This window comes from Caloenas nicobarica, chromosome 2, assembly GCF_036013445.1.
Source record: "Caloenas nicobarica isolate bCalNic1 chromosome 2, bCalNic1.hap1, whole genome shotgun sequence".
NCBI classification, from domain to species: domain Eukaryota; kingdom Metazoa; phylum Chordata; class Aves; order Columbiformes; family Columbidae; genus Caloenas; species Caloenas nicobarica.
The window spans coordinates 110,038,513-110,061,356 of record NC_088246.1 but is presented as its reverse complement, the minus strand read 5'-3'; the positions used below and the strand labels follow the sequence as shown (position 1 = coordinate 110,061,356).

The 22,844-nt window shown below is 38.5% G+C and overlaps 1 protein-coding gene across 3 annotated transcripts in view; it reads left to right on the top strand.

Annotated features, from left to right (window-relative positions):
- GNAL (G protein subunit alpha L) overlaps window positions 1–22,844 on the top strand; it is a 191,604-nt gene that overhangs the window by 69,661 nt on the left and 99,099 nt on the right. The window contains exons 1-4 of one of the 3 annotated variants that reach the window (XM_065630166.1): window positions 672–1,312; window positions 1,588–1,660; window positions 2,515–2,569; window positions 2,753–2,872. In XM_065630166.1, coding sequence (XP_065486238.1) covers window positions 1,174–1,312; window positions 1,588–1,660; window positions 2,515–2,569; window positions 2,753–2,872 — 387 coding nt within the window. In that variant the 5' untranslated portion in view covers window positions 672–1,173. Of the gene's footprint in view, window positions 1–671; window positions 1,313–1,425; window positions 1,482–1,587; window positions 1,661–2,514; window positions 2,570–2,752; window positions 2,873–22,844 lie in introns of those variants that run through there. The other 2 variants (XM_065630167.1, XM_065630164.1) reach the window with 2 other exon arrangements.

The following is a 22,844-nucleotide window of genomic DNA, read 5'->3' as shown; positions in this document are numbered from 1 at the left end:
GATACAGCTTGGAATATTCAAAGGGGGGAAAAAAAAACCCACCTGTGTGCTGCTGCGACAACTTGTGGAAAGGGACGCTTTGTCTATTAGCAAGTCAATGCATGGTGTTTACGTATGTGTGCGTTTTATATAGGTGTACATACGTATGCCTTCCTGAGGGTGGGCAGCGTGCCTCCGGGCAGGCTCCCGCCGCCTTCCCGCCCCGCTGGCACCGGCGGGCTCCCGGTTCTTCTCCCCGAGGCCGGGCAGGGTGGCAGCCATCACCTGTGGCAGCCGGGGATTTCAGCCCCGAGAGTGCCAAACCTTGCTCCGGTGCCAGCCAGCCTCTTCCACTACCGCCGGGGAAGGATCGGGGGGACCCCCCCGCCCCCTCTCGATCCCAGGCTGCCGTGACCCGCAGTCGCTTACCCCCCCATCCAGGGCAGGGGGGGTGCTGCCGGGCCCAGAGGCCGCGGGTCCCGGCGCGGCGGTGCCAGCTCCAGGTTTTCGCGGCAGCAGCGCTGGCGGGGCGCAGGGGCCGGGGCCGCCGTGCGCGGCGGGGCCGGGGCGCGGTGCGGGGCGGCCCGGGGGGCGGGCAGGGCAGGGCAGGGCGGGAGGCGCGGGCCCCGCGGAGCCGCGGCCCCGTAGGATCCAGGTAGATCGGTCCGGCTTTTACCTTTCTCCTTCGGCTTCCCTGCGCGGAGGGTCTGGTAGCTGGGCTGTTTCCTGCTCTCGCAGAAAGAGGCAGTGCTGAGTTACGAAGACAAAAATAGACCTTTACAGAGAAATATAGGGATTGTGTGCGCGGTGGGGAGGGAGAGCGGAGAGCGGCACCCGGCTGGTTTCCAGGAGGAGCCCTCCTCTCCCTCTCGTTGCATGTTAGGCATTTTTGCACAGATTTCTCCCCCCCACCCCCTCCCTGCCGGGGCACGGGTACCTCCGCCGCCTGCGCTCCGCATCGCTGCCGGGGAGCGAGCGAACCAGCTCGGTTTCGATCAGAAAGCGGCTAGAGACCATTTTATGTGAGCAAGCCGGGGGGGAAGAAGAGGAGAGAAGAGAAACCGTCGCAGGGACACACGGATATAAAGACTTGTCTTCTGCTTCCCCCCCCTCCCACCCCCCCTCCCCCTCCTCCGCCTTGTAAATATTAAATCTGTAAAGGCAACGATTTGACATCCATCCTAAGCAGCGGCTATGGGGTGTTTGGGCAACAGCAAAACGGAGGATCAGCGTATCGATGAGAAAGCGCAGCGAGAAGCCAACAAAAAAATAGAGAAGCAGTTGCAGAAGGAGAGGCTGGCTTATAAAGCGACACACCGCTTGCTCCTGCTGGGTAAGGGGGGAAGGGGACAGAGATGGGGGCCGGGGACAGGAGGGAGATGGTGTGTGCGGATGAGGTATGGAAAATGTAGGTTGTTGTGTGGAGCAATATGCGAGACGTCCAAGGATTGAGCTCGGCGCCTGAGCCACATGGATGCATACATAGAGAAATGCTGCCCGAGGTGGGAGATGCTGCCTCGTCAAAAAAAAAAAAAAGGCAGCCAAACTCAAACCCCACAGCCTGAACCATGTATCATAATGTTCTCCCTTTCCTTCTTTCTCTTTTAGGGGCTGGTGAGTCAGGAAAAAGCACTATTGTGAAACAAATGAGAATCCTACATGTCAATGGATTTAATTCAGAGTAAGAATTATTGATGCTTTGTGACTTATTTTTTGTTAAATGCTGGAAACAGGTTAATGCACAGTAGGCTAGAAAATTTCTCCTCTCATCCCCTGTGTTTCGGTGGCTTGACACTGCGTTTTGGGGGAGGGAGGGGAGGAAGGGGAGCGAGAATAAGGAAATTACTGCTACTGTATGTTTGCATTTTCTCCTTCTCGCCCCTTTACTGTATTTTACACTGTTGCTACTGCAGCGCTTGTCAGGCCCTTGTGTAGCAACAACATGGCGACTACTTTTTACATAGAAGCAAATAACTAAATATTGCATCTGTCTGTAATATAAAAATACATGTCAAGTCATATTCAAGATGACAGTGGCTGCTGTTTTTCCGGTATTGGCGTTAGTGTAAAACTGAAACTAATTTTGCATGTTTGTTAGAAATCATTCTGTTTTCAGAGGGTATATCATTTTCTCTCGGAAGAACTCTTTGCCAGAAATTATTATTAATCCATAGTGTTAATTTTAGATAAATGTTGGCCTTCGACTGTGTATTGTTAATGTAGAGCATGTTTACAGCATGCTATAGAAATGAAAGAATGACTTCCAGTTCTATCGGGGGAGGCTTTGCAGATGTATGTGGCTATGATTGTCTGATTGAAAGAATACCAGGGATGAATATGCATTGCTCTTCATACTCTGCGAGAAAAGGGATAAGGGGAAAATATATTTGTCTTGCTGTTCTTTACAGTTAGTATGTTGTAATGATTGAAGAGCAGATAAACAAGCGATCAGTGAAAAAAAAAAAGTCAAATGCAACTGACTGAACTGCTTTAGAAGAAAAAAATCGAAGTGTTAATGTTTCTGTTTTAATGCAGAGAAAAGAAACAGAAAATACTGGATATTCGGAAAAATGTTAAAGATGCGATTGTGGTAAGAACACACTTTATACTGTTCTTAAATGCTTGGGTCTACTGGAAATAATAAGAATTGTGCTCTCCAAGATTGTGCTGAGAGAAATCCCATTTTGCTGATCAGATTGGATTATCTTCTATTGATCCTGTAGCCTGCATTAATCCAGATTAATGTGTTTGTTTTTGTTTTATCCAATTCTAGACTATAGTTTCAGCTATGAGCACTTTAATACCCCCAGTTCCATTGGCCAACCCAGAAAACCAATTTCGAATGGACTACATCAAGAGTATAGCTCCTCTTTCTGACTTTGACTATACACAGGTAAGAATAGAAACCTCTGATTTACTCTGCTTCAAGGGGCAATGTGTTGTTTCACTTCAATTTACTGAAATGTTGGGGTTTTTTATACTTTTTTGGAAGATGGGCATGAGAAGTGCTTATACCAGCATTACCACTAGGTTAAGTTTCTTGCAAGACTGTAGCCGTTGCACCTTTTTTAGTGGTGCAAGGTTTTGTTGTTACCGATTCATTTGCTGCTGTTTGTGAATGCTTTTTTCTGCATTTAGTTCTTCTTATCAAAGTTTCTGATCTGCATATTGACATTTCAAGTAAGACTTTGTTGAAAGCTGGTTTCCTATGTGGAATCAGATGCAGGTTGTCAGTCTGAGGAGTTATAATCTACCTACAGAAAAGGATATAAAGGGATAGAGTGGCCCTAGTGATGTTTTCCATACTTACTTAACTTAAAAGTGAAAACTCATATGACTGGTGGTCAAGAAAGGTGGTTTGCTTCCATATGTATGTATTGTGGCTGGTGTGAGCAGCGGTTTACTTGTTTTTACATGTTGTCGTCTTTTGATATGGAATAATTAGAAAAGTAAGGATTTCTATATAGAGGCTACTCTTTTGTAGACAAATGAGAGATACCTTTCAGGTTAATTTGCATAGGCATCTTATATTTTAGGATTTTAAACTGTATGTTAATATTTATAGGAACATGCATAGAATGTTTTATGTATTATGCATGACATGACAGCAAGTGCATAGAAATCCTGAATATTACAAGGAATTTTATTTTCGCAGTAGCATAACTTTTGATTTGCCATAAAATGGTATCGAAAGCAATTTGTTGCAGATAAAGGATTAAAAAAAGGCTTCATTCATTGGCTAAATGATTGCAAGTTGTTCATGCTGTCAGCATTACCAAAGAAGCCATTTACAATCGAGTGTCTTTAGGTTGTTATAGCTTCAAGGTGGAAGGGGGAGAAGGGGAAGAGTCGTTTCTTTATTATATGACTCATATTCTCTGGTGTGTGTTTTTGCCTCTGGTAAACCTACCACTTTGAAGGTTCAAGACAAAGAAAAAATATCAGACATCTTGTACAGTTAGAATTTAACACAGAATGCAGATATTAAGAAAACGACTGCAAGGTACACCCACATATTGCATAATTGCTCAATTGATAGATGTAAGTTGGGAAAAATGAGAAACTCTTTTTAGAAATGGAATGCGAGTTTGACATGAAATATTTGTCTTATGCAGGTATTGCAGTTCTGAGGCATTTGTTGCTCATTTTATGTGGGGTATTTTGCATCAATTTTGACCCTTATATATTTGGGTAAAATAAATGGTGGGATGTATCCTTTCTGATTCTCTATACATCTGCTTTTGAGTTTCTGGGTTAAAAGGAAATTAAAGTGGACTTTTCATAGGGCTGGAGATATTTTTTAATTTTTTAAATTGTTTACAAAATTTCCCTTTTCATAGAAGCTGACTATATGTAGTCACATTTGACTCACTGTGTGATATTTTATAGAGGGGAAAACTTATTCTTCTTGGAGGGGAAAAAGAATAGGAACCAGTGTACCATTAAACAAGTAATAATTCATTTGAAATTTTGATCCAAAGTCCATTTTATTTTAAAATAAAACATTAATTACTGTTTTTTTAATTAAGTGGGATTTCTGAAAATACTATTGCATTGTTTGAAATAGTGTCACATAAAAAAAAGCTTGAAAGCTTAAAAAAAATAAGAAAAATGTAGTGTTAGTTTAGAAATAAATATATTTATGTGTCACTTTCATCTTTTCCCTCCTGTTTTATTCTCTGCTCAATTAACAGGTTTAATGTTTGGAAAATGTACAGTCTGGCTACTTTGTGGGGTGGGGGGGCAGTTAGTATGTTATTTCTCTCCAGGAAGATGTATGAGCAAGACAGATTGGAGAAAGGAAAAAAAAAAAAAAGTGCTATTGTGCTTCAGGGCTTGATTCTACTCCAGTTTAAATCAATGATAACTTAAAGTAAAATTACTTTACCAGCTGAAATAACTTCTGACCCATTTAATATTTTTGGATAAGGACAAATATAAAAATAAATACTTGGATAGTAATCAGTTATGCATCCTTTGCTAAGCATTACTGATTCTCTATTTAATAGCAGATGTATGGAATAAGACCTTCTGAGCCAGAGAAACCAAGCACTATTTAGTAGAAGACATTCAGGACTTGTGGTTCTGTCATCCATACTTAAAAACAGTTGTAAAGGAAAAAATGCTGACGTAGGCAGTGCCTTGGTGTTGCCTCTGTTGTAAATTTTGACATATTTTGAAAGTGACAAAGGTTATCCTTCTTCCTTTGAATGAGGGAAGAAAGAATTTTAGGGGTTTTAACAATATGGATGATAATGAGCTGCAAAAGACAGAGCCCTTAACGTTGCGATATGAAGTACAGATGTGTTATTTTTTTTGGATGACGGTAGCTATGTAATCTTAGTCGTAAAAATCAATGTATTTTAGTTGAAGGTACATTTCAAACATATTGGATGCAAAATGTGGGAAAATGACTGCACTGTATCATGAGTCTTTAAAGAGAGATATCTGATGCAACAAGTTCACTGATGGCACAATATCACCAACGCTCATGAGGCACTAATTTAAATGTATTTGTGACATAGTGAGTATACTTGAGTATGCATTCTTAAATTGCATAAAAATTAACTAATACACATTGAATTGTGAAGATTTTCCTGTAAAATAAGTGGATTTGAAAATAGTGATCTCCTGCGGGTGAAACAATACTCTTAATTGCAATTTATGACTGAAATTCCAAGAACGTCAGTAGGAATGGGATTCACCTTTAGACTCAAAAATGTATTTTGAGTTTTTGTGTTGTTGGTTTTTTTTAATAATATAGTTCTCTACAAAATGTAAGCAGAACATCTTACATAGTAGTAATACAAATTTTAAAACAAATGGTTTTCTCTTTACAGCCTTTTAACAGTCCCTTAAGAGTCTCTGGAGGTCCGTCCCCGCCCCCCGCCCCCCCCAATAGTTCTACTTACTTTAAAAGAAATATTCTTCAATTTGGTTTAGTTATGCTACCTTGATAATTTAGCTAGTTGATATAAAAATCAAAGGTTTCTTGATTTCTTTTATGATTTTTGTATTGCCTTTCATTACTTTTAATAAAAGACTGGACCATTTTTACAAAAAATTTCCTCGGTGATTGATGCAGTCTCATTGTGTTAATCATAAGATTTAAGGCTAGAGTTTTTGCAAAGTTAATAAATATGGGGAAGGCAAGGATCCACTGTAGTTTCTTCCTTGAAGTCTTGAATCAAGATAAATTTTCATCTGGTAACTAGTTCAGGTGTTATCTTAGCTCCATATTCCAGGGTGGAATCAGCAGAAAAGCTTTAAAACTGAAACGGAAGCATGCACGCTATATTGGAACGGATTTTTTATTATTTTTGGCAGCGTTGATTGATATTTGCTAAAGTTAACAGGAATTGACCTGCGCTGTTTTTAATCCTTTATTGATGGGGATTTATTTTGTCCTTTGTGAATCAGAGTGAACATATTAAGGGCATATTATGCTGGTAGCTTGGAAAAACATAGTGTATTATGTAAGCGCATGTTTACTCAAGTTCAGTTGCCTTTATTAAAGTATTTGAACGTTGTAGGCACTACAAAGCTGCTCAGTGCATAAGTCCTTTCCCCTTTGTCTTCCCCAAAAATGTAGTCAAATTAAGTTGTTTTCCATGATATTTGTCTTGGGTCAAGCTCATCTGATCAGCCATGTGTAGGTCTATAGCGGGTACTCAGTGAGCTACCACCAAACTCCCCAGTCAAGCGTGTGGTTATACAAACCAGTTACCAGTGAACATCAATCATTTGCTTGATGGAGAACATGGGAACGCTTCACCCAGGCTTTGAGGAGCGGGGGGAGTTTTCAAAAGATTAATTTTCCTTTGCTAAGAATGTTTTAGAGAGGCAGAGTTTTTTGTTCAACCTTCATAAAACAGTGAATTGTTCAAATGTAGTCCCTTGTGCTGATTTTAGAACGTGAGCTTTAAAAATGATTTTTAAAGCTGTTTTATTATCAGGCAGGGTCTTTAATTTAGCTCTTAAAAGTGAAATGTTATTGTGGGCATTGACAACAGGAAAACAGTTTAGATTAATCTGGTCTCTGGTTTGCTCTGTGTTTTCATATATTGCAGTTTGAGTTCAATTTGGTGACTTGAATTTTCCTCCACACTTTCTTCTTAAAAATTAGGATGTTATATTAGAAATATAAAAACACAGGAAAGAAAGAAAAATATTTTTGGTCAGAATTTGAAGTTACATAGACTTTTGTTAGGCATTTCAAATTTTTATTAGGCCTGGTATTCAAATTGGAACTGGTGTTGATGCCTAGTGATGGCTGGCTTTCATGGTGTGTGTCTCAGTGTTTGAAGTAACTGGAAATGTTCCTCAAGTGAAGTGTATCATTGGGCTGTAGAAAGTCTTTATCCTAAATAAATACTTAAATAAAAGATTAAAAGCATGATAAATATAGCCCATAAACGGTTAAACTTGCTTGGGTTGTGTAGTTAATGCTGTGACTTTAATATCCTATTTGACCACAATGTGTTTAAGTTTCCCTGTACTTGATGTGGCCCAAAGAGTTACAAAATAGTATCATCTTACATTTTTCGATATTCAAATAACTCGCAGTATTTCCGTGTTTCTCAGGAGTGTGAAAATATACTGTATTTTACATGAAAATATCATAAAAGAGAGAACATGGTGAATATTGCCACTCCAACAGCTTCACTTGGTTTTTCTTGTCTATCTAGTTTTTTACTCTAGGGTTTCGTATACCATTTTGGGTAAAATAAACAGCCACAAGCTTTTATAATTACCTGTGATCATGATATTTCACATTACTACAGTGTCAAGTCAAAATTAACTTTTAAAAACCAATTAGACTTTAAAAAATTAAGTCACTTGCCTTTTTTTGTGGTCTAAGGTGCACACTGGTAGTTCTTCATTTGTTCTTTCACAAACATGGAAAGGATCTGGAAGGCAGGATAATGATTAGATTGTGTAGGTCCAACATTATTACTACTCTGGGATAATAACATTTGAAAAACTAATGAAGGCGGCTGTCACAGAAGAACAGCTGAAAATGCTGCAAATGCTGATGTAGTTTTTGGCAACTCTTTAGTCTTCACACACAGATTGAAATTGTCAGTAGGAATGGTACTGAAAAGTAGTGGATATCGGGGAGAAGTAGCAATTAAGTAACAGGTGAAATTTCTTTATTGTGATAGCACTTGTTTTTATGCTGTACACTAATTACTAATTAACAGCAGATACTGAAGTTGGGCTCTTTTCATGTTAAGATCAGATTCTGCTGATGCCCAGCGATGCCTTTCCTTCCGTATGAAATACCTGTTTGCATACTGATGTAGCATGTCTGCTTTTCATTAAATCGGCAAGCCGAGTCCCTAATGTTCTGGTTAGTTGAAGTACAAAATGTGAAACATTTTGCAAATGAGATCAATAATATATTTCCACGTTACGTGTTGTGTTGTTCTTATTCCTTGTAAGCAGTAAGTTTGCTGTTGATGGATCAGTCAATCCAGTAGTGCTTTCAGAAATAATCAGTTATGTTAACTGTGTAGCTTCAAAAATATAAAGCTAGAATTGGGATCATACTACAAACAAGCATAAGGCAATTTTTGAAAAACAAACAAACAAAACTTCTCAACTTGATACTGGAACTGCAAGAATATAGAATTCTACACCGATTTTCTTCAATTCCTTTATTTTAGTTCTTCAATAAATACTCCGATTTTACTGAAAACACTACTGGGTCTCTAAAATGGAAGTGGTTTGCGTGAAGCATGGCTCTTCTCTGAGGCTCAGGATTTATTGCTTGAAATACACAGTTTGTGTTTGGGAGGTGTTTGCTTTAGGATGAAGGAATTGCTTATGTTCAGGCATAAAAATAAATTAAGGTTTTTGCTTTAGTAAAACACTGCTCCATTTAATAAAAGTATAATAGCATATTTCTTCCTCCCCTTGTTCCAAACTCACTGTACCACTACTGTTAAGTTTATACCAATTATAAGTAAATAATTAAATGAATTTCAGTTTGAAAAGACAATTATTTGAGAGAGTCTTATGAACAATGCTGATTATGAATCAAGTGCAGTGTTACATTCAATATTACATCATCACAGTAACACCAAATTGAATGTTTTCTATCTTATATTGTGAATCGGATTTCCCAGATAGTGGCGTGGTATTCACACCTTAGCCAGCCTGCCTTATTTATTATCATCACACAACACAGAGACTTTTACTGTGAAACTGGAAAGACATCCTTTATTATTACTGCTAACTAAAACTTAAATTACTTCCGTTATCTCCAAAATTGTTGACATTTACTGATATTACTTCAAGTTTTGTACCTATGAATACAAATTACTTGGAGTTTTTTTGAAAGTCAAGCCAGCATCCAGTCAAATACTGTAAATTAATAATAAATGCCACATTCTTTTTCACTACAATTTTAGCTGAAAACTGTATATACTTCTATCGCACTTCACAAGGATAAAAATATTTTTACATCTAAATTTGGATATTTGATGGCAACGGGAAGAATAATAACTTGAATTATCATTTTAAGTAGGAGTGACTGATTTTCCTCACGGAACCAAAAATGTATTACAGGGTCATGTATGAGCTTTAGAGTATTTTTGTTCATCAGGTGTTTTTCAGTGTATACCCTAATTTTAAATTAAAGAAAGGTGGAAGCGATAAGTTAAAGCCTGTGCTATCATTACCTTTGTGGTGGCCACAGGTCTGTGAAGCGCACTGATTTATTTTCTACTCTGGTTGCTTTGGGGGGCTGCCGTTTTGTATTCCTGTGCAAACTCCCGGCTGCTGCTCAGGTGTCTCCCCGAAGCAATTCTGCGATGTGCAGGTGGCAGCTGTCCTGCTCCAGCCCCCCAGGCGGTAGGAGTCACAACATCAACTGAAGGAATAATGTGGGTCACTGAGTTGGTGCCCAGCAGAGGTGTCGTGGCCTGGTGACAAACTGATACTGATTCCCAGATTTCCTTCAAGGAAGAAACAGGAAATAAATTCTGGCAATTTTTAGCACTTTGGTTGAGCCGCATTGAAATCTCTAGAAGATTTCGTTACGAATCAGTGTGTAGTTTATTAAGACTTAACATGCACTTAAGAGCGTTTGCAAGAACTTCACTTGTTTGTTCTCTCATGTGTAAATCAAACTGAATTATAATGAAAGCAAATGTAAATACATGCAAAGGGTAACCGCACTTTTAATGAGGACACGCTGTCCAATTAGTCTGAGGATTATGACATTTCAGAGTTTTACAAGTGGCAGTTTTCAGAGGAAGGGTAGTGAAATATTTAATGAATTGTCATTATTTATAAACTACACTAAAACAGATTTTCCATCACAGCCAGAGAAAAGGTAAACATAGCAGAGTATGTTTCACAATTGTCCTCATTATCAATTAATTATTTTAATCTCTTAAGCCAAAGATAGCAGGTTGGCATACTGCTTTTGCCATTTTCCAGTGCTTTGTAAAAGTAATGTGTTTACTAGTCAGGGAGGATCTTTTGTTTTTACTTCAGTGGCTGCGATAAAAATGCACAGATGAGGGATAAATCATCATATACATGCATATTGTCACTGGTGCCAGTGGAGACCTATGGAACAGGGGATATCACCTACTCAAATAATTGAAGTGTCATTATTGAGAGTTTCAAGACATGAGCGTTCGTCTGCACGACAGCCAAGAGCTGAGTCCCCTTTCTCCAGCATATGATGAGATTTTAACTTGTGTTTCCGAAACAGTATTGAGCGTTGCCAGCTTAGATCTTTGCTTTTTTATTTTTTTTTCATCACCTCCACAGCTTCATCCATTGCCTGTATTTATTGTCAACAGCAGATTACCTTTTTTAATGTTCAATATAGTCTGCATCAACAGACGGGATATTTTGTTTGCAGAAGGTAGCAACCCGAGCTGAGGAAGAGGAAGCAAGCTAAACCATGTGAACAGAAGAATGTATGTATACCTTGCATACAATGAAGTAAATAAGTTTTAAACCAAAAAGTAGTATGAACAATTTTTTTCCCCTTTCTATCTAAGAAGCTCTTTAAATGTAAATAGGACACTAAAGCAGATATAAAGCAAGAACAACATACATTTGCAGTTAACTACTAAAAGTTTCCATAAAATGTTTATGGTTTTGTTCTGCCACCTATTTAATTTAATTTGCTTTTCTGTAGTTAAAAGAGATTCAGTTCAAGTGTTGTAGTCAAGTTCTTGGGCCTTCTCTTAAAAGGAGTCAGGAGGAGAATGTAATTCGTACAAGACAGTTTTAAGTTTATATTGTCTTTTACTTCGGAAACTCATGCAATAATTTCTTGGAACAGAGCTACCTCTGGCTGTAAGCATTCCAGATATTACTTGAAGCATGCAGATTATGGTTTCTTGCTTTAAATCAGTAGATTAATTTTGGTTGGTGTAAAGTGCACTCCTGTAATTAATCTGCTAGTCTTTGTTTTAAAAACCTATGCTGGATGTTTTGAAAGGATATTTACCCTTAGGCAAGATGAATATTGGAATTTTTGTCTGTTATGTTGACGTTAGAGATGAACTTTGCCTTTTAAATCTTTTTAAAGTAAACATTTTCTGACACTTTTGCCAATTCGTTCCATTTGAGTTTTCTTATTGCTGTCAGTTGGTCTTAAACGTATTTTAATGCAAATAATTATCCCACTGTTTTGAACTGTGAAATTGTTTAGCAAGATAAAATAGGCTAAAGATATGCAAGCCCTCTTATCTCTGTTAATTTGGTGAACGCTTTTTGATCACGTCCACCCTCACTTCCATAGGATGTTAAGTGACAGAGCTGTGCAGATCATTCTTTTCTTAACATACACCCACATACTTTCTTTCATAGGAGCTAAATAATATCAAATTTAAGAACTGTCAGGTCGGAAAACAAGAAAAGGCACAGAATGGTTAAGTGAAAGAGGGGAAAGTGTATCCTCACTTCCCTCTGTACAGACAGCTACCTACCCCATGCCTGCAGACCTGCAGCTGACCGTGGGACCTGGGTGTCACTCAGCTCCAGAGAGCCTTTGGTGCAGCCCCTGTGCCTCAAGGAGTTCCCAACCCCGAGCAAAAGGAAGAGGCAGAGGAGAAATGTAAATGAAAAAAAACTGTGCAATGAAAGTATGGTCACTTCTGCTTAGTCACGGAGTAGAGGAAGAGGTCGGGTATCTCCGCTTGCTGCTGAAACCGTGTCATTAATTATCAGATTCCCATTAATTATCAGATTCCCAGCATGTAGCACAGAAGAGTGAGGCTTCGTGGCAGGATCTGGAGCCTTAAACGTTTGAGTGAGAATATTCTTTCTGGCAGGCAGATGTCCCTCAACTTGAACTTTAGCTTCTCCTTCCTTCTCAGGGTGTCAGTGTTGCCCGTTCTTTTTGAGAAGAGCAGACTTGCATATTTGATAAGATAATGTACTTTTAATTGAGCAGTAGAGCTTTTATTTTTCCAACCCTAAAATTATCATTTCTAATCATTGCTATTACCTACTGGATTTCTCTTCAGATTTTAACAACAGCAAACTAAACAAGATAACTAACTAACAACAGTGTGGGCATATTATGGACCAAAAGAGTAATTAGTCAGGGAATACGTAAGTCAGAAATCGTAATTAAAAAAGGAATCTACAGATCAAAAATCACATCAGTAGAGGAAAATAGCCCTTAAAGTTTCTGAAAGCCAGCCATTCAAACAGCAGAGGATTTTCACTGTATTTTGAAGAAATAAGGAATTAGATTTGGTCCCTAGCCTTCGGTTCTACAGAGCAGGGTTTGATTCTTCTCACTGATGAATGGAAGCCTAGCAAGAAGTATAATGTTCCATAAATTCAGAAGACATCCTAAAAACCTGTATTCCCTGGGGTCTAATCTTGCAAATGCAAATATATGCAAATATATGAACATATGTGGACCTAAATACATTGCTAATGTACTGCTAGCACAGCATTCCTGCAGCTCAGCTTCCGGTTATGCAGTGATATTAATATCAAAATCACAAATAGTTTCAATTGAAAAACAAAGCAAGCCAATAATTTCTCCCTGTTAAATTTATATTTGGGAGGTTGTTGAACACTTTTATGGATTTTCTTGGGGGTGGGAAAAGTTGTGTAGGTTACAGATTGGCACAAAACTTGAAATAAGCAAAATCTTTTTCAGATAAGTGACAGTTCTCTGGATGCTATTAAGCTGTGAACAGTAGATCTTTTCAATAATCACTGTGATTCATTTTCATATTGTGTTTTTTTTAATAATAATATCTTTAAAAGGTTCCCTGAGCAGTAGGCTGCACCAGCATAACTTTCTGTGCAGAAAGAAAGGTTTCACGCAAAGAATCTTAGATAACTTACCTTAAATTGATTTGCACAGCTCAATAAAACCATAAGAAAATTGTACCAGCTCAGACACAGGTTTGTTTAGCAGCAAATCTTATCTTTGCCCATGGCTGATAGTGAAACTGGAAAAAGAGTTTAAGAATGGGACAAGCGCATAGCCATGTTTCCCACGTTGGTTGTCCTAGTCTTCACAGATTTATTGCTGAGGTATTTTTTGACTGGGAGTAGTATTTCTGTATTTAATAACTTCGGTGGACTTTTCTTCCACAATTTTTTTTTTTCTTCTTCTCCAACCTCTGTGAGTTTTCACTTATGTCGGTGAGTTCTGCAGTTTAAGGATGTGTTGTATGAGGAAGCACCACTTGATTGATTTTTTTGATTTTTTTTTTCTTTTTTTTTTTTCCCCCCTTTTCTTATTTCCCCCCAAGCCTGCTACCCACTGGTCTTCCCTATTTTGTCTATTAGAAATATTTCATCTTTTGTACCTTGCCCTTCTCATTGCATATCATGTCATATCCCCCCAAATGCTTATTGTTTTGCTTAAAGTGTCTGTTAGACTGGTTCTCTCACAGGACTTGTTCCATATCTTTGCTCATTCTTGCTGCCCTCCCATCTACCTTGTAGTTTTACTAGACCCTGTTTGCAATGAAAGGCCAGAACTGCACACAGTATTCAAGGTGTAGGTACATTACAGATTTATGCAGTAGTGTTATGTTTTCTTTTTCATTCTCTAGTCTTTTTCTAAAAATTCCTAACATTGTTTTGCTTTTTTTTGGACACTTAAGTTGATATCTTCATAGAATTATAGTAGATTATTAAATAATTCCAAGAGAACTGCACACAGTTGCAGGTAAGAGGAATATGCTTTAAGGTCTCTGCGCCAACATTAGCAGAACCCGAGGAGTACTATTAATGGCAATTATCCCTATTCTCTGGTATTTTCAGATCTGTCAAACATTTTGACTAGTTTGTTCAAAAAAGTCATTGCATTCAATTTTTTTTTATTCTTTCATGTGTAATGACGTCTTATTTGCTATGCTGCCATGTATGCCTTATGAAAAAGCATGTTTTAAATTATCTACCATGACTAATATTTTCTTCTGTGCAGAAGGAGAACACACTTTATTTTTGTTCTTAAAATGGAAAAGAAATTGGTCTTCAGCCTGATTTTGGAGAGGCAGTGTTTACAGTACCATGAAGGACATTTGTGCTTTCAGATCTGCTTATCGTTCCTTAATCATTCGCTAGCATTTGACTGATTTAGCAGAAAAGAAGACCATTGTTTGGAGCTCTTCTCATTAGAGGAATAAAATGTTTAAAAATACCAAAATAGCACTTTTTTTTTCCCCTCGCTTTTCCTAATGCTGTGTGTCACTGAGAGAAGAATGTTTTGAACTTCTTGATCTCCCTGGGGGAAATGCTGCAAGTAGCAGAATTTTGTTGTTTTTATGTCAATTTAGGTCTTACATGATTCAGCATTTGTGGTTTATGGGAAAAAAGAGTTGTAGATTATGATTAAAGGAGCAGAAATAGTAAGGAGTGGCTACTAAAGAAGGCATCTTTTTACTGTTAATTTTTTTTTAATTGGCTTTTCTTCATTTTTAAACCTCTGTCTCTGTTCCTCATCTTTTCTCTATCAATTGTGACTAGTACCCTTCAAAGAGAATAGCTCCATTCTCTTTCACTTTCTGACTTTTTTAACAGTTCAGAGAATTTAGAACCAGTTGCTATAGGATCTCCATGATACTAAATCTGTACGTTTAAGTCTGTCATACGCAGTTGTCTGCAGTGGGCCAACCAGTCATCCCCTTCTGGCAGCCTCGCAGGAACAAACAGAAGGTCTCTAGGAAAGGGGATGGAAGAGGATACAGGATGCAAAGAAACTGCTTGTAGTGCAGGAAAAATTCTTTGTTGTAGTAATGGACCACAAACAATGAGTTAACTCATTCTGGGATGCATTAACAAGGCTGCTGTACAGAAAGACATGAAGTAATTATGCTGTTCTGTTTGGCACTGGTGGGTCCTCAGCTGGGCTATTGTGTCTGGTTTTGGAAACTGAACTTAAAAAAAGTAGACAAATGAAATCCAGAGGAGAGCATCAAGAGTAAGAGGAGACTCAGAAAACTGGCTATGTTCATTCTTGGAAAGAGAACACTCCAAGTTGAAGGGGAAAAGGAGCTGAATACAATTTTTAGTATTGAAAAAGCTTTAATTATATGTTCTTGTGTGAGAGAGGAAATGAATTTGAGGAGAGGAGAGGATTCTTCTCTTCTGTGTTGCATGGTAATCCACGTGTTCAGGATATTCTACAACAGTGACTTGAAGGATCACAATCCTTAATCACAATCAAGTTTAAACATACACTGAGATATGACTGCCCAGTTTTGTGCATTTAAGGCTGTATTTTCACTGACATGAATCACCTCGTGCTCAAGTGGAAAGCTTCTGGAAATCTGGAAGACTTTGGAAGAGACAAGGTCCTGTCAGTTGGCCTTCACATTCACCACTCTTCTTTCTGTTCACAAAGGTCCTATGGGCATGTTGGTTGAAAGCCTCTGGGACTTCTTTTCCAAAACTAAAGCTGCTGTAATCATGTCTCCAATTAATCTAGAGGCTGCATTAGTTATCTGCCTGACTTGTTGTAGCCTTATCGTGTAAACAGACATGATAATTTCTCTTAAATAATCCACGTTCTTCCAGGGTGCAATTCAGACGGTCTTGCGGACTATATTAATATAGAGCATGCAAAATTATCTTGCGTGTCCGTGAATTGATTGTTTTAAATCTGAATACTGGCAAGATGCAGATGATTCTGTTCTACTGGTGGAGAATTATCCACATCTCCTAATCAGACAAGGCCTAACATTTTTGCTCCTAAAAGCACAGAAATGTGGCTGGGGGAAGTAATGCTGTCAGGAGTATTCTCTCTAAAGGCTCAAAGGAGCAGAGAGCATGCCTTCAGGTACTTTCAATTAAAAACAGCAAGTGGGAGTGTTTGTTTTTACACATGTATGCACTGATGTACATACATGCATTTAAGTATAAGACTTTTTCTATTTCTGTATAAGGTTCTAATCTATTCAAGAGCGAGGACATCTGGTGACTAACAGTGGGGTGAAAAATCTAGTTCATAAGGTGTTAGCTGGAGGCCCTTGAGCACATGGAAATGAGAAGAGGATTTGTAGAATAAAACAAGTTTATCTCAAGTTTGTGGCATTAGAGGGAAAGTTCTCCAGGTGAAGGATGGCAGGTGAGTAGCTTTGAAGTGTTGGTGACAGGTCCTAGCGATGGCAGCATGGAAGCGCACGTGGAAGTCCCGTGCAAATGCCATTGGTTGGCAGTCTGCAGGCTTTTTGGAAATGCGTGTTGTGGATTTGTCTTTGTAAGAGAGGCTTGAGAGGAGAGTTATGGTAAAGCTGCTGATTTTGCTCATGAGAAGTTTGAGGAGCTATGGAGGCAGATCATAGAAATCAGGTTTTATTAGTTCTTTTGCTCACAATAGCGAATTCTGTAGAAAGGAGAAGCACCTCCCATTTTGTTTTCCCATTAGGAGTAGTTCCTTCTTCCCTGATGGGGTGGATTTAAGGGGAAATAATGCTGAAATGCATCTTGCAATGTTGTTGACTTAAAGGATGATCACATTGAAAGGCATATCTTTCTTTTTTTTGGTTCTGTAAGCATTAGGGGTGGTGCACTTCTTATATTGTAAGTGCAGCCAGATGTCGTGCTAATACCATTCCCGATCCATGCTTATGTGATAGATATGAACATGCCATATACCTAAATTTTAGGGTTTTGAATCCTGAGGGAAACACAGAGATAAAAAGTATGGAGTAAATAAAAGTTTTCATTTCCTCTTTCCCTTTCTGAAATACAAACAACAACAACAACAAATCTTTGCAAATAGTATAATTAGGTGTTATTTTTTTCTAAGAACATACTGCTTTGCATGCTTCCAGTCACCAAGAGGGAAATTTAAAACAAAATGTTTGCTGATCAGTTTATGAAGGATTGTTCTATGGAGTTTTAGGATGTAATCAGGAGAGAATCCTGACTCTGACAGCTTGACTGCGGGGGGAATTCCAGGCGTTTGCTTCTAGCAAGAGAGCACCTTTGCTCTGAGCACTCTCTGCTGTATGTACGGGCTGGCTGAGCTGGGTCAGTGCGGACTATTTCTGGGCAGGTTTTTCTAGTGTTGTTAAGGGCGGGTTCTTGTTGGGACTTGATGAGTGGGTTTCACAACTGGAGGGCATTTTACTGGCCAACTGGCATTCTGATTCGTTTACTTTTTGGAGGTGCTTATCTGCATATGATACAGTTTTCTTCTCCCGACGTCAATTATTTTTATTTCCAGGTTTTATATTTTAAGCAAGTCATCGGCATTTGAATCGGGTTACTGCTCTGAGAGTGCACTCTAAGGAGAGCTTGCTGTGTAGTTTCACTTGCATTTGCTTCAGCAGCACTGCCAGGCTAAGCTGTCATCCTCCTCTTCCTCCAACCCTCTCCCCTCACTATCCACTCTGCTTTCCCATTTTTATTTGCCCTCAGCTGTGTCCTGGTAAAGCTGTTTGTTTGGCCTGACCAAATGAGGTGGAGGGAAAGGCTATTTTTAGTGCGGATCATTTCCGTGGTTTTAACTGAGGGCGGGTGACACAAAATGAGGAAGAAGAAAGCGGAGATGGGAACAAGCAGTAGAACATAATGTGAAGGTGATGGCTATCCAAACAAGCAGGCTTACTTCCTCCACCCCTGTAGCTACGGTCACAGATTATGGTCAGACCAAAAGCCACTGGGCATCCATGACTGGAAAAAGGATAGTGGGCTAGCAAGACCTCTGGTGTCACCCTGCACAAGCCTTCCCAAGTTAAGGTGTAAGTCATTTCTAGAAAACTACTTTCCGACATATCCCATTCAGCACCACGCTGATTCATTTTTAAATAGATTAACTAAAAAGAAATTCTCATAGCTGTTGTTCGCATGAATGTTTTGCTTTATGTGCCAGTAAGATTCCCCTGTTAGCCATTATTTAATTTTTCCAGTTGAACCCCACAAGTGTGAGAGAGGACATTGCCTTTCTTGTCAGAATGTGCGATGGTTTTATTTCTGTACGCGAAGAGGGGCTTCTACAAAAAGAGAATCACCAACCCATTTCTGTCAACCTGTCCTTGTATAAACTGTTACCTGATAATCTAAGAGAGCCTGTGGCTGGCTGGAGGGAAAATCGCTCTCAATAGCAGTTTAAAACCAGACCATTTTACATATACTCAGCAGTGAAACTCCCAAATTTTCACAAGCTATGAGGTGCTATTGGAGAGGCACACTTGTGTCTAATGTATACGTTTAAAAAGCCTGAGGGTCAATTCAGAATTTAGCTAAGCTAAATTGTGTTGTTTAGGAGATGAATCAAGAGCAAATATGATATGCTCTAATGTTTAATCTTCATGAAGTCCAGTGAAGCTTTTCAATTGAACTTTTCAACTCCTTCTAAAAACATTAAAATACAACCTCTAGTATCTGCGCTTGTATTAGCTCAAGCGTTAAATGATTTCATATCTTTTCTCATGGAGGAAAAAAAAGATGAAGAAATTAAACGTCTTTCTGGTGTTTCAGCCTGGATTTACATTACCTGGGAAAAAAAAGGAAAAAATAATATATCCATTTTTACAAAAATACAGACACCATCTTAGCTGAATACTTGAATAACAAGTACTGTGTGGAGGCAAGCTGAATGCCTCTCTGAATCTAGCAGCGTTCGTAGTTTGTTCTAAATTGTATTACTGCCATTCTTTACCTTAGTTTCCATGTTCACTTCTGTACAATCTGAATGTTCTGTTATCACAAGGAAAATGTCCCAGTGGTGTTTCCTGAACATGTAAAGAGACAGAGAGAAAGGAAGTTCACTATTTTTTTAGTTATGCAAAGTAAAATATTGGCATGAGCATGTTTGTCACCACGTTTGTTTGGGGAAAAAAAAAAAAAAGGCAGCTTTAGACTAGAATAATTACCCTCCATCTGTGTCTAAACACAAATTATCTAAAATGTAAATATACAAAAATGTGTTCAAAATTGGTATAATGATATATCAATAGGAGCCAATATTGCTGTTTTTTCTTCAAAATAAGTACCCAAAAAAGAATTGACATTTAACTCAAAATTTAATTTCAGCAGATTTTATGATTTTTATTTTTTAAGATCAGAATTAATTTCCAATAAGGTTTGCAAAGTGGTAGACAGAAAAGGTGATTTAAATCCAGCCATTTAGAATTAACTGCTGCAGCCAACTAGAACTGAAAATTAACAGTAAGACAGACAGAAAGAGAAATAACTGGTTTATTTTCCCATTTACATGAATGGGTGTCAAAAATATGTCAAGAACAAATAGACTAAAACTTAGAACTGAATCATTAAGGAAAAATTTAAATATTTTTTTAAATGTAGACATTTTAAAAGATACAGCTTTGGTTTATTGGGGAGCTTGTCCGCCTTAAACTTGTCACTCTTCACTTTACAAGCAGAGAATGTTCAAGGGATGTAACACAGCTGTTTTGCATCAATTGCAAAAAAAGTGTGGGTTTTTTGGAGTTTAATGGATTTATTCTGATTTACCAAGACCTTTATACCTTATGTGCATGTGTAAAGTCTGGACTATAAAAATAAGCATTTGACCAATATAGCAAAAGTATAGTGACACCTGACTATTACACCAGGTTTTGAGATGTTGTTTATTATAGTGTTTGTATTTGTAGGGTCATTTATTGTCAGAAAGAAGTGGCAAAAAAAATGATACCAATATCTGTCTAACCACAGGATTTATGTAGGATTTTTTTTTCATGGATACACATAATCAGCACTGCACACTTGAATAATTAATCAAACATTCTTTATTAGTGCTTTTCACAGTGCCAGCAAGACTTCCCCTCTCTGCTGTCCCAGCTCTCCATGGGCCTGCTAGATCCCCCCTTCTCCCATCCAGAGACATCTGTTGTGGGATGGGCGAGGTGAAGGAAAGGGGATGCTGAAGAAGGCGCCCCAATATCTCCCTTGGTTTCCTCTTCTTTCCTCCCTCTCCTTGACTTGGCTTTTCCTTCCCTGGTGGGACCTGGGCAGGAGACTCCCTCAAAGGTGTCTTCTCAGCAGGAGGCCTGTCGGGTATGGCCAGGCTGTTTCTGCTTTATGCCACCTGGGGAGACATCACGAGAGCCCGAGTTATATTTTTACCTGACACAAGCTCTCTGACGCGAAAAATGAACTTTTGCCCTGCATGTATGTGATGCTGCCTTGTTGAATTGTTTTCTGTCTAAAGTACATATTTCTCAGTGTGGAACATTTTTAGCTAATCAAAAGACACTGAACAAATACACTTGGATAAAAGGAAGCGTGTTGATAGTACAAACTGTATGTCAGGTGGTATTCTTAACATCTGTATTTTAAAGCAGACTGTACAAAGTAAGAACAAATAACTAGTGATGCTTACAAAAATATTTTTGTACATATTACCTGAAAGCAAATATCTTAAGAGAACATGTTACCTAAAAAATAGGAGATTTTGATAAATTCTTAAAACCATTTAAATGTAGCTTTAAACTCGGATGCGGTCTGCCTACTAAGCTTTTACTGCCTTCCTTTAAGGTTGGGGTTTGATTAAAGGTCAGTGTCACACACATTTCCACAACACATAGTAAAACCCTGGAATGAAATGAGCCTCACTTGAACATTTGATTAGACAAGATAATGTATTTCCCCCTGGAGTAGTTTGTTATTCAAAACAAGCTCTTTAGGGAAGGAAGTTCACACCAGTTGGTAACTGTTCCTGTGGATACCGAAGAATTTTGTACAGCACACACTCTGCTAGATTGCACTGCAGGTCATTTAGGAGCTGGAAGCATGGCCCGTGTTGATGTAAATGTATCAAAATGTGTTTAAAAAATAATAAAGAGCTTAATAGCAGACAAACAGCAGGCAATGATACTAGAAAAAAAAAAAAACCACTCAAATTCCCAGAGCCAGTCATGCTCAAGAAATTACGCTTTTCTGGTAGATGAATTTTAGAAATGCTGTTTCACACCTTGTGTGTCAAAAAGAAAACACTAAAAAAAAAAAGGTTTATTGTGAGCTGATGCCCTTAAATGTAATATGGAACCGAGTAACTTATGGCTTTAACTTTCCTGTAAATGCAGTTCTAGACTTCAAAATCATTAGCTATTCTATTCGGTATGTTAAACAACTTTTTTCTCTCTGTTGTTGCCCTATTTTGACCCTTTTGTTCTTCGCTTGCCACGTATCTTGAAAATTTTATTGACTGGTAGAATGTGATGGTAGCAGGTCGTGTTCAATAGGACTAAGTTTTAACTTCAGACTATTTCTGATTATCTGTATGAATTGACTTTTGAGGGTAAGCTGGAAATGAATGTTGTATTCTGGCATCTTGAAACAAGCACCCTCTAAACAAAGCCTTGTTTTCATGAGATGAGAACATTCCCTCAAGTTAGTAAATGTTTGCTGCCATGGAAGCGGTTTTAAAACATTTCATAGTATAGCAGTAAGTCTAGTATATCTCTGGTGGATACTTTGGTTTAGAAATCCTATTTAAATCTAATTTTGACTTTATCTTGGACTGCCATGGTATTTATGTCTTTGATTACAGATGCCTCCATTAAATGGCCATCCCAAAGAGTTATTGTGTTCTGAGTTTGCTGAAGGTGCTGACAAAGCTGTTATTTGTATCTTAAATTTGTTGTATGGAATTAGTATGCTGATGGTCATCAGAAATGTTTCTTGCATTTGGGGGAAGTATTCTGCAAGTTTTACATAGTGTATGTTTTATAATATCGTTATATAATATTAAAGAGTCACTCAATGTAGCTGTTTATTAATATGATATGAATGAGCTAACATAATCTTATATTGCCACCGTTGGTACATAGTACCAGCATTCCAGCTACAGTTTGACTCGGTAAAGAATCCTCAGTTGGAAAGAGAGACATATTTTCACAGTTAGCACTGATCTCTTCTGCGATTCCAGCAAGTAACTTAGTCCTGTTTCTTCTATTCCTTCTCCTGCCTTTCTTCTTAGCTAAAGCAGAACGGGGTACGTGCCTGGCATAATGTGCTTTCGGATCTTCACCAGGAGTTCTTCAGTGTTGTTCTCAGTCTGGTAAACTGTAATTTGTTCCATAAGTAATGGCACTAATAATAAATTCTGCTTGCCTGTGGATGTATTGTAGATGCCCGGCCTACTCCTCCAGTGACAATAACTAGCCCGTTCAGCCTTTGGGTCTCCTATCGCTTGATTTTTCCTGAGAGTAGTCCCAGCTGGGCAAGAGGCACCTTTTGGTGAATAAGTGCTGACTGGCTGGTCAGACTGTGTGTGTCGGTCACCAACTAATCCAGCAAAACCAGGTAATTCTTTGAGGTCACACTAAAACTTACCTTCAGTAAGAAAGTGTTGAGCCAACGCTTTTCCTCCAGCCAACGATGTTCTGGTTGGACTTCGAGTCCTTCTTTGAGTCCTCTGCCTTTTGGTGGCATTTGATTGGAAC